The sequence below is a fragment of the Sander vitreus genome, chromosome 11 (assembly GCF_031162955.1).
Source record: "Sander vitreus isolate 19-12246 chromosome 11, sanVit1, whole genome shotgun sequence".
NCBI lineage: Eukaryota > Metazoa > Chordata > Actinopteri > Perciformes > Percidae > Sander > Sander vitreus.
The window spans coordinates 11,261,911-11,274,857 of record NC_135865.1 but is presented as its reverse complement, the minus strand read 5'-3'; the positions used below and the strand labels follow the sequence as shown (position 1 = coordinate 11,274,857).

Genomic DNA, 12,947 nt, shown 5'->3' with positions numbered 1-12,947 from the left:
ACACAGTAAATCATTACCACCATAAACCACAGAGCCAATAAAAAGCACAGCCTCACCCACTATCAGAACCAGAGGGAGAGGAGGAGTGGAGGAGCAGGAGCTATGGAAACAGATTCTCTTCATCTGGATTCATTACAGGAGAAAAAATAACTTCCTGCGGAAATACACGCGAGGTTAGACATGGATAGATGCGCACACACACACACACACACACACACACACACACACACACACACACACACACACACACACACACACACACACACACACACACACACACACAGAGACACACTGCTATATAATCACAATCAAGAAAGGCTCGAACATTTCAAAGACAAACATGTTTTTTCCTGTGGTCTAATAAAATTAAAAGTCGATGCCTCCGATGCCGGGCTGGCCCCAGAGCTGCCTGGCAATTAGAGAGCAGTAAAAAAGGGAAATGAGAAAGGGAGTGAAGAGAGAGACAGAAAGAACGAGGGAGGGAGGGGTGCAGGGCTTGATAGAGGGAGCGATGTGCTGAGTTAGTACATTGGGACCATGTGAACTCCCCGAGGCAAGGCGATGCATGGGTGAAGGATTGGCGAGGAAGATTGACGAGGGAGAAAGCGCCATACCATAAGGGACAGGGAAAGCAGTGAGAGAAAGGGGAAGAGATGGCTTATACGGTTTCAAATTAAAACAGGTTTCAGAGGAACAATAGATGCTACAAAAAGGACAAAGCAGTGTTGCATGGTCATACTGCATTGTATTTTACTGCAATATAAGCTGGAACCAAATTTAATAAATGATTGAATGGGAGTTTGATATTCTCACCAGCTCCAGAGACACTTAACATATTAACTAATTTGATAAAATCACTCAGTGATTCCTCCCAAAATCATACATTTCAAAGCTTTTACTCTGTCACTCGATACTTGCTTGAGTTATAACACAAGTAACCTACACAAGTAACCTGTACAGATTAAACATATGGTTTAATCTGTAAAGGTTTCTTACACAGACACACCTTTTTATGCTGTCACTACCAGTATTAAAAACAGTACACAACTCTAATAGATTGATTTATGCCAATTTCATTTAAATAGTAAAATGCAGAAGGTTTTCTTACTGATGAGTTAAAGCTTAATCAACTGACCTAAGCACTATCTACTCCATCACCCTCACAGAGGCGAATTGCAGATGTGAGTACTATATGTCTCTGAGCCTGTGTCTCTGCATAGATTCACAAGCCAGTGTTTGCATTAATGTAAATTGTCTCGTTTCACCCACCAACCCTGGGCCACAGCCTTTAATGCGGCCCCACTTGGCAGCAAACTGAATTAGGCTAACAGGAACCATAGACAATTGCCAGGATGCAACACCGGGGGACTGAACTTCCATTGAACCTCACTTTGAAGGAACTCACTCTCTCTCCTTCACTCTTGTGTCTGTCTATGTCTTCTACCCAGCACCCTCCCAAGTAACAGTGATCAGAAAGGAGAAGACATCTCGAAACAGTGTCTCCCTGTCCTGGCAGCAGCCAGAGAGACCCAATGGCATTATCCTCGACTATGAGATCAAATACTACGAAAAGGTTGGTGCAAAATATATTACTGTTAATGCTTTACCTCATGTGCCTTTGAGCAAGGCAGCATCATTAACTGAAATTCCTAAAGGCATAGTTCAACATTTTGGGAAATACACTTTTTTTTGAGTTTGATGAGAAGATGGATACCACTGTGATATCTGTCTACTAAATATAAGACTCCCGCCAGCATATAATGTATACTATTGACAGTTAACACTATAAGCAACTCTAAAGCTCACTAAGTAACCCATGTTAGTTAGCTTTAGAATTGCTAGTGGGTGGATTGTGTTACCTTTAGACAGAGCCAGGTTAGCTCTTTCACCCATTGATGTATCAAAGAAAACTGGATAAAGAGTTCAAAGCTGGCAAACTTTTCTTTCCTATGAAAATTTCTCACTGGGCGCACACGTTCAACAAATCTCCGGCGGTTTCTTCATGCGTCTGCGTTTTTGGGCCCATAGAGCATGCTCACCAGAGTCCTTCTCCAAGCATGCTGGTTGAGGCCATGCACGTTTGAGACTTCTTCTGGCCATGCCAGCTGCTGACTTCCTGTTGGCTCATCACACACATAAATGTGAAAAATAGACTTTTATCTAATAGATGAACTCCTGATAATAAAAAGAATAATTTTGGGGTGTTTGTGACACTCAGAAAAAAAATTATTTACAGTTTTACAGCTGCTCTTGGAGTCGAAAGTCATACAAAAAATCCCATTGATAGATAGTTTAGACATTTTAAATCCTGTTTTCCACATAAACAGAGGAAAATTTGGGGTTAAGGTTCAAATCTTTGGCATGAAACTAATGTTGCCCAGCATCTCCTACTATAACAAGACAAAAACTTTATTTCTCATCCTGTGTCCTCTCATCCCTTCTCTCATTTCTTCTCCTTCTCTCACCACCCCACCTCTCTTCTCCACTACTTTACCTCTATCCTCTCTTCTTCGAGTTGTTTGTCTTTCTGTCTTCCTTCTTCTGCTTACTCCTCTCCACCTCCCCTTGCATGTTTACCTCTCATCTCCTTTTTCATCTTTCCCCCTATTTCTCATCCTGCCCTCCTCTCCTCTTCTCTCCCTAATGGAGACAAGTTTTATGGCAGACAGTAAATGCGTCTGTGGGGTCGCTCATTCCTCTGTGAGGGAAATTAGTGCAGAACGAATTATACTGGCTTTCAGCACCAATGCTGTGCTATGGTTGACATTTGATGGTGAAATTAGCTGTGGATGCAAGTTTAATCACACAGATTCAGCGTGCTTGTGTGTGTGTGTGTGTGTGTGTGTGTGTGTGTGTGTGTGTGTGTGTGTGTGTGTGTGCGCGCGTGTGTGTGTCCCAGATCACAGTTTGCTTGAATGCCAACAGTGGCCCCTAATCTCTTGATTAGTAGGCCGACAGAAGCTGTTTCCTCTCTAAACTCTGTTCCTTGCTCAGCCATCCTTACCTAAGATGTTAAAACGGAAAAGAGCGAGAGGAAAAGTTAATGGGTCAGAGCTCACTGCAGGTCTAATTCTGAGATGTTCAAGCTTTACAAATGCATATTCTGCAGAAGACAGGGGAAAGAATGAAAGGGTGGAGTCTTACGAAGATCTGTTATACAGCATTTGTAATGAAAACCTCTTGGCCTTTGTGCTGATCCCTGTTAATCACATTGTCTCTCAGGAATTGCTGGAGACACTCAAGGCAGGACACACAAACACACACACAAGTTCCCAGAGGAATCTCCACAGCAGCCATACATACCCAGAGATTTCAAACCCCAGACAAAAGGCTCTTCCATGCAAAAGAGCGAACTGGGACAACCGTGGGAGACCCCCATAACAACCCAGGATGCCTCTTCGTGTGGCACGCTGAGGGCCTCTAGCATGCCTAGGATCAAGGCCATAGGAGAACAAGAGTTGGAGCACCAATTCCCCACACCAAGACCACACCATGACTCACTTATGAGACATAAAGAGAGGCTTTTAGAGACACACATACTCAGACTCACGCAGCTATAATTGCATGTACACATAAACAGGATGGGGAAACAGAATACAAAAACAGGCCGAGAGAGATTAAAAGAGAGCTTTTAGCAAGAAGATGTACAGATTTCTGTGTTTGTGGTTTTCTCTGTCTTTATTTACACAAGTTTAAAACAGACATATACAGTGTACATTATCATGTAATCCAATAGCAATTTACTGATGACTCTAGCTTCTCTTAATGTAAAAAAGTGAACATTTCGCCAACAACCACACAACATCATTCAAAGCAAAAACACATCTGTATACTAGATGAATAATTTGATGGACCAATGGATTTTTGAGGTCAAACGAATGGCCGACAAGGAAATTCATTATAGTTATGTTTTCTTTGTAGGGTTTAAAAGTAAAACAAGACTGTCTTTCATTTGTATAGTTTAGGGCTTTTCTAGTGGGAGCTCTATGTGAGGCAGAACACAAATATAAATCGTCACAAGTCATTTAGTCTGTAAATCCAAAGTGCTGATTGGAATTCTCGCGTTTAAAGTAACATTTTAACATTTGCTGCCAACTGATGGAAACATGGACTTAATAATCTACCATGTGCATCCAATAGATCATTAACTGTACAACATAATTGATGTTGAGTCATTGGAGGCTCTAGTAGCAAAAATTACCTTCAATGTACATGACATCTGTTGTTTCCAAAGTTACATGGAATATATACTTTTTCAGGAACAACTGAATTATCACATTTGCACTGCTAGACTTTTAGCTTAAAAGGAAGTTAAATTTATAAGGAAAAAACAATGAACTGATGCATTGACAGTCCCTACAGTACATTACACTGATACCAAATGAGAAGAATGCCATTAACTCACTGTTGAGTAGCTACAACAAAATAGATGTAACTATATGGTATGATAGATTTTAACAAGGCAAACTTGGATAAAGCCAAGATATATACACAATTCTGATGACAAATATGAGTTACTGTAGGAATAATATTAAGGAATACAGTGACAATAGTAGTACACTTTTCATGCAGTCCTGCTAAGTAATGCCTTTTTACTGCTTTTATGACATAAAATTAATAATAAATAACACATGTTATGACGTGGTTCATACCAAGGAAACCCTTGCAGCTCATTATTTTGAATGGAGCCCACCTAACCAGTCTTTGCCCCTGTCTTTGCCGCACTACTCTTTCCACCAACACATACCACTGTGTCACACGGTCGTGAAACCAGAGACCCCAAGTTTCCAAAGTGTGAGGGCTGTTCCCGAATTATGTATCCTACATATGGGAATTCTAAGGGAATGTTTGGTGATATTCTTGGGAATTCCCAACCAGAAAACTTCCCAGAAGAAGAGAGGTGTTTCATCTTTGGAAATCACAGGCTAAATGCGTGATCTTACTGTCGCTTTAACCGGCTAAGGGCGCACAATGGCCGATAAGACATTTTCAAGTGCACTTTGTGAAAATAGAATTTGTGGGAATACACATTGCTGATTGTTTTTGCATGTTTTATCACTCTAATCTAAAGAGCAGATAGAGAGCTTCAAATCCACTTTAATTTGGGCTGTTTATTTAGTCTTAGATGGAAGGAATGCTGGCTGAAACACTGTATTTACAAGATTTCTGCTGTACATCTCCTGTTTTGGGTTCTGTATGAGTTTTCATCTACATGTGTGTGTGTGTGTGTGTGTGTGTGTGTGTGTGTGTGTGTGTGTGTGTGTGTGTGTGTGTGTGTGTGTGTGTATGTGTGTCATACAAGCTATAATTTGCTACAGCTTTGTTTAGATTGTCAAAGCAGAACGCAGCACAGAGGCCATATTAAATTCTATCAGTGTTCTGGTGAGAGACACACACACAGACACACACAAGTGGATAGTTCACAATCACACAGCTTGTCTGGCTGCAGTGTGCATAAAAGAGAGGTGTCAGACCTGAGTTTCTCTTTATCTCTCTCTCTCTCACAAAACACATACACACACACACACACATATATACATACACACAAAAAGGTGCCTGTGCCACACCTGTGTGTGATTTTCAGCAGATCACATGCTGTCCTGAAAGCGGAACGGTGACAAGCTGCGAGTAGATTTATAGTTGTGATGAAGAGTTGTCCCAGTGCAGGTCTGGTGTATCAGTTACCTCCTCACACATATAGCAGTTTGAAAAGCTTTGTGCCCCATAAAACTCTGATCCACTTCAGTAATGGGCCTGAAGTTTCTTTTGGACACTGCTTTGCCTGTACCAATGAGTTACTCTTTATAACTAGGTCTATAAAATAAGGATTTGACTGTGCCTTAACACGATTCGGCCTTGGGTGATTTTTATGAGCTTGGCTATGTTGCAAAACATGTAGCTCGTTTTCAGGATTGTTGAAGTCATCTCTAATAGGTTGTCATTAAGATTTAAGATCGGCCATGTCCTATTTTCCCCTTATTTAGCAGTTTGTTTCATAGCATCAAATTGCTTCTATAATATTGTGATAGCAAGCCTTTCTACTTTCACATTCATGGAATTTTTTTAATGAAATCTCTGTTTTTTTAAATGCAGTTTAATCACACTTAATAACATATGTTTTCTTAAATATTGTCACACGCATAAGAGTACAGTAAAACAAAATAAACCTCAAACTAAATGATAGATTAGAATTTCATACACTGTACCTTGCTTTATGCATGTTATGGTTTACTTATAAAATGTTTGGTACACAGTAGTAAATGGGTTGAATCTAAAACGGACCCAACAACTCTTCTTTTTTATCCTAAATGTGGAAGTATCACTGCACCGAGCCAAAATAAGAATGGCTACTTTCTATCTTTTCTCTTCCTTATCTACTTCCTGTCCTCTCATCTTTACTCCACCGTTTTTCTTCCTTCCACATCTGGAAACAATGTGCCTAATGCAGCCCGGGTGTGTAAATCCTCATGTTGTTTTATCAGTGGAGATCAGTAGGAGAGAAGTCATAAAATAAGGACATAATTCATCAGATTGGGAAGAAAGCTGTTTGGGATGTGTGTGTGTGTGTGTGTGTGTGTGTGTGTGTGTGTGTGTGTGTGTGTACATGTGTGTACATGCACATAATGCATTCTGTGTTGTATTGTACATTTTGTATATGTATATTGTATTCATTAATAGTTTCAACCAAGACTAAATTGTAGTATTTTTCTAAAAAGAAAAAAAATAACTGTCACACAAATATTGAATTCCTTTCTCTGTCCTTCTCTTCCTTTATCCACCTTGTCTTACAGGAGGAGCAGGAAACCAGCTACACCATTCTTCGTGCTCGGGGTTGTAATGTGACTCTGAATGGTCTGAAGCCCAACACCGCCTACCTGCTGCAGATCAGAGCTCGCACAGCTGCAGGATATGGAGCCAGCAGCCCCAGTTTCCAGTTTGAGACCAGCCCTGACTGTAAGTTCAGCAGAATAGAAGTTTTATAGTAATTATTTTACTGCTGTTGTTGAAAATATGGTGAGACACAAGGCCAAAAGGCCATTAACTGATAATGAATAGCAAGATTATGGTGCCATTTTTTTTGGAAACCACACAATCCTGGGTTTCAGAAGCTGTAGTGTAAAGTAGTGACTGAAAGATAATTGATGTTTGTATTTTATTTTCCTAAATTTCCCCCAGGATCAATTATTATCAATTGTTATAAAATAAAGTTGAATACTGCTCATTTCCTGTTACTCCCTGTCTTTCAGCAGCCTTCTCCATCTCCAGTGAGAGCAGCCAGGTTGTTCTGATCGCCATTTCCTCTGCCGTGGCCATCATCTTGCTCACTGTGCTGCTCTACGTCCTGATTGGCAGGTCTGTCCGCCAGTCTCTGGACTTGATTCTCACTGAGTGTTTACTCATCCAATCACAGCAATCATTTTGCTCTATCTACCTGAAAGTGGATTTTATATGTATTTTTCAAAATGACAGCATGCATTTTGATAATTCACCAAATTAGTTTTCTTCTATTTCTTCTCTAGGTGTGTCTGTTTGTGTGTGTGTGTGTGTGTGTGTGTGTGTGTATGTGTGTGTGTGTGTGTGTGTGTGTGTGTGTGTGTGTGTGTGTCGGTTGGCAGTCAGTACTGTTCAGAGAGAGTATAAATCCATGGCTCATTATACGATTTACTGATCCTCTCTTGGTTTATAAGAGCTGGGATCACACACACACACACACACACACACACACACACACACACACACACACACACACACACACACACACACTCCAGGTTGGGCCAACGGGTGAAGTCTTATTGGGATATGTGGCACTACTTATGACCTTTCTCTGTTTGGATTGGCAGGTTTTGTTGCCACAGCAAATCCAAACATCCTGATGAGAAAAGACTGCACTTTGGCAATGGCCACTGTAAGTACTGCACCCTGTTTTCCTGAGGCCTGTTTCGAACTATCCTCCCTGCACACGATTATTCACACAGTAGAAATACAACTAGCTAGTTACTGTATATTATAGATAATTTAAAAGTTACAATCGGGAAGCTGTTTTTCTCATAGCGTCTTTACCGACGGCGGTAGTTTTACAACAGTTATTTCCAAGCTTGAAGTGGTTTCTCCTTTACTTTGGTTCGTTTGGTCATATGAGAAGACAGTAATCGGATTGAGACCATGTTAAGAAGATGGTTTCTCGGTCCATTTGCAAACCAATCCTGGTGGCTTCATTTGGATAGGGAACACGATCAGACTGTTCTCTTAGCCAGCTACAGAAAGTACAGAGACACAAGTTTTAAACTATCTCTAATTATGGGGTTTAAAGTTTCCATTAATACATTTTTGACCAGTGACAAAAAAAAGTTACTCTGATGTGGACCATTTTCTTGCTCCCTCTTTGTTGCTTGCCCTCTTTTATTCATATAAGATGTGTTATTTATTAGATACTCCTACCTTTATCTTTGACCCTATTGGCCCCCACACTCCCCAGGAACTAACTGTGGCTGTCCACTGCTTCATGAATAGTTTCGATGGGTCAGATGTAGAGCATAAATTTCCCCTCAGGGACTAATAAAGTACAACTTCATTACTTAAAGGATAGGTTCACATTTTTTTTTAAGTCTGTCTTGAAAACATATATCTCGCAAAGCCTGTTGAGTCATTCTTCATTAGTTGATTTGTGTGCATCACAAATCAGCTGCAAATTGATGACTGTGTGTGCATCATGGCTTGGAGACAGATATGTCATAATGTTTCAACTTAGCAGCATCTGTTGACTGGCTTTTGTTTGATTGGAAATTATCCACCAAAACTCAATTACTAAGACAATGATGCCTACATCATCTTCAAAGTTTTATTGGCCAGTGTTCAGTATAGACATGTCATCACTTATCATTTTTTGAATGTTGTTTTTCATAGTAAAGTTGAGTGCTAGCTATGTGATATGTCCTTACAAAGTCAATAAAATGTTCAGAGGACATATGGTCGAGGGACAGGACACACACATATACATACACATATTTTTGTAAACGGTCATTAGCTGACACAATCTTCTCTCTCCTGCTGCAGTGCGTCTGCCCGGTATCAGGACCTACGTGGACCCCCACACCTATGAGGACCCGAGCCAGGCTGTGCACGAGTTTGCAAAGGAGCTGGACGCCTCCTGCATCGCCATCGACAAAGTGGTGGGAGCAGGTGAGAACAGACAAAGAAAAATGCTTGACCACACTTTTCTGCATACACAGATGAGTCACCGTACATGTTTTTTTCAGGCAAGCAAAGTCAAACTAAGACCAAAGCTTGTTTGCAAAATGACAAATTCAATTTATTTCATTTCTAGCATTTACCCTCTGAAAACCTTTTTGGAAAAAGTTGTCGATTGCTGCCAGGGAATGGTGAAATTAGAAGTTGTTCTGCTCACCTTCAGTTGGTTCATTTCTACCATTCCTCTTTCCTTCCTTCATCTTTTTTTTTCTTCTTCATTCTCTTCATTCTTTACATTTCCCACAGGCGATTGCCTGGTGCTCTAATTCTGAACTCTTTCTAATGATTGCAACAGTAAAACTCCTCTCCTCTCCTCATGTACTTCCTGATAACTTAAGCAGGATTGCAGACGAGAGGGTAATGCATTGTGATTCATGTTGAGTGCAGGCAGAATAGATGCAGACTAAAGCACACAGCACATAACTGCAGGCCAGTCTCCAGAGTCCCACCAGCCCTCCACACTGTAAAGTTGTCAGAATGGCCTGTGAGTCTAATACCTGACTCCACACTGGACTACGCAACACTCCACAATGCATTTTTCATAGAGTATAGCAGACACAAAGCATATGAATATCTATGGTGGTACAATGATACACCGGTGGCCTATTGATTAGAAATCAGAGGCAGTACAGACAAGCCAGCCAGTGTATACATCTAATATGAAGCATTAGTGTTTTTATTCATTGTAGAATCTATCAATACACTGATCTATGGGAATCCCTTTACATGATTTACTTGATATATAGTCCAATTACAGAGACATGCACGTTTAATTACATTTACATTTAAAGGAATGTTGCAGGCATATAGAAGAGAGACAAATTATAATTCATGGAAAACATGAATGGACATATTGTATTAAAACTATAATATATAATAGATACCACTATCTTCCTCCTAAAAACAATAACAGTTGAACCCTAATACCCTCACACACAGTTGAGTTCACCGAAGAAGGCTACTACAGTATACTATACATTTTTAATGCGCACAGTGCATTGCAGAGGCAAAGTATATTTATTTTAGTGTGTCTCCATACTTACATGAAGTTCAACATCACATTGTGCAATAAGTCTATTTTTATCTATGCTGAAAAGCAACTGTGAAATCATGTTCAGGAGGTATTATATCCTACTTAGTACCACATAATTGTAACCAAACAAACTGCATGAGTTACAGTAGATGATTGAAGCCACTTGAGGCAAACTCTCTTTGGATAGTCCCGTGCTGCACAGAATGACACGGTTGTTAATTCATACCTTTAAGACAAAGTTATGATTATTTTGTTAGCATTCAGCAAACACAGCTCCCTTGAGGCTTTGACATTAATTGCTTCTGAGAGAAACTGTGTTGTTGCTACATGTGAGTGCTAATGAAAAAATACCAATGTGATCAACTTTTAGCAACCAGTGCAGTAGTACACGCAAACATATCTTAGAATATGATCAGAAAACCCTGGAAACATTTTGATGCTTTTTGTGAAGAAAGCACCAGAGGTGAAGTCCGACAGCTTGAATACAACCAGCCACTGTGTGATTTTTTGCAAAACCATATAAGCACTCTAAACAATACAGACCATACCTCTTCTTTCTCCATCCCTGCCTCAATCCCCATCTGCCTTCATCAAACATGTTAACAAGACTTTGATCTTCTTGCCAATTGATGATTGTGTGTTAAAAGACAGAACACATGTTCTGCTCTGCTTACATTGGTCAGACCTTAACATCAAAGTGGGATACCTAGCTCTACTGAGAGCAGGAAAGGAGTGTCCCTAATCAAGCCTTATTAGACCGAGATCTTCTTTCTCAGAGTGACCACATAAAAAAAGGTGCCTTGGCCTGGCTCGTCGAGCCACTGCTGAAGACCAGAAGAACAGGCATGTGTTTGGTATTTAGACAGGTTGTAATTTTCCTGGCTTACGTTCTTCCAGACCCTTTCAAGTCCAAGGTTTGACCCATGCTCTCTGATCTGGAGCTGCTATGGGAAATGATTGTACTGGACTCTGAGAGATCTGCAAGTGGCTTAGCTCTGACATCATCTCACAGTCAATATATGCATATACATTATGGGGTAAAAGACAATCACACAGAAACACATGCACCCAGATATACACATTCCACTCATCTTCTGCAGTGCAGCCAAATCCCCGGCCCGTCACCAGCTGTGACATGGCTGGCTGCCTTTGAAGTGACCAGACTGCCCTAAGAGCTTACAGTACCTGGTGAAACTCACAAAACTCACACATTTACACACGTACAGGCAATGGGCCAAGGTAACCACGCACATCCCCTCACCAGCAAGGAATGCTAATTGTTCTCTCCCAAAGTGGATGTTGAGTCACGCTGCGTTTTAATACGACACTGAAGGAAAGTTGAAAGATCGCTTCGCTCTCTGAGCTGTTATTTGGACTGTGGATTGGGGTGGATCAGTTTCAAAGTTTATTACTACACATGGTGTCATTACTGTAATAGGAGGTTGTACCACATAATTATGCAGTTATCTCTCGCCAAGGTCAATACATACTTTCCTGATTAATCGGAGTTAAGTAATTACAGGGCTAATCTGAAGTAGATCCCTGTGTAGTTAGCTATAAATGCTAATCCAGGGGGCTAATTTAACATTTTTCCTTTTGGTTGGACTTGAAGACAAACATTTAAAATTATTTGCATAAAAAAGTTTTTGGAAATGTTGCACTGCTTTCCGTGATATACCATCTCTACAATGGAGGTGACATGTAAAGCTAGATGACCCATAGTCTAACTGAACACAATTAGGCTAATTGTGTGATGGTAAGAACCAGGTTGAAAATGGCAATTTAAAGCATTTGCTTTTCTATAGATGAGTCAGTTCCTTGTTGAGCCATAAATAATTAATTAAAGATGAAAAAAGGGAATTAGAATATGAATCTTTATTACTTCATAGCTGTCTTATTAATATATACAACTTAATTTCTCATGAATTTGGCAAACATTTGGACCATTTCTTAGTGATATAAAGTATATATTTACATTGTATCATCATACGACAAAACAAACTTCTAGCATTAAATAGTGATCACTGTTTATAAGCAGGGTTTCTGGTATAAGTGAAATCCTGACTTGTATAAGTTTGAGATAAAAACATAACAAAACATGTCTCTTCATTTTGTTTTGTTGCATCTTCCATGATTTTTATCTTTAGGTGAGTTTGGCGAGGTGTGCAGTGGTCGTTTGAAGCTTCCCAGCAAGAAGGAGATCTGTGTGGCCATCAAGACTCTTAAAGGAGGATATACAGACAAGCAGAGGCGGGACTTCCTCGCTGAGGCATCAATCATGGGACAGTTTGACCACCCTAACATCATCAGGCTGGAGGGGGTGGTAACACGCAGTAAGTGCATCCATGACTCATGACTTAAAGTCACAGTGAAGGGAGTTAACTTTGTGGAAAGTGATTCAATTTTCCAATTTTTTCAAGATTTCATATTATGGTGGTAGAATTATATTATTTTTTTAGAACCATGATTGTTACTTCAAATTAAATAACAATTGGGAAACACACAGTTTAAGCACAAGGACAGAATATAATATAATAAAATAGAAATAGAAATTGAATAGGGTAGAGTAAAAGAGAATTCACAGTCCATCACAGAATTGGCATCTCATAAGAGTCTTTTTACTGATTCCAGATTTGCAATTGTCTTTGACAAATGGCTCTAAAGT

At 40.0% G+C, this 12,947-nt stretch overlaps 1 protein-coding gene across 4 annotated transcripts in view; it reads left to right on the top strand.

Moving 5' to 3' along the window:
• The window catches only part of epha3 (eph receptor A3), a 100,363-nt gene that overhangs the window by 59,274 nt on the left and 28,142 nt on the right, over positions 1 to 12,947 (top strand). For 3 of the 4 annotated variants that reach the window (XM_078261610.1, XM_078261613.1, XM_078261612.1), the window contains exons 6-11: positions 1,449 to 1,573; positions 6,792 to 6,954; positions 7,248 to 7,353; positions 7,842 to 7,906; positions 9,055 to 9,180; positions 12,430 to 12,615. In XM_078261610.1, coding sequence (XP_078117736.1) covers positions 1,449 to 1,573; positions 6,792 to 6,954; positions 7,248 to 7,353; positions 7,842 to 7,906; positions 9,055 to 9,180; positions 12,430 to 12,615 — 771 coding nt within the window. The remainder of the gene's footprint in view (positions 1 to 1,448; positions 1,574 to 6,791; positions 6,955 to 7,247; positions 7,354 to 7,841; positions 7,907 to 9,054; positions 9,181 to 12,429; positions 12,616 to 12,947) is intronic. The other variant, XM_078261611.1, reaches the window with a different exon arrangement.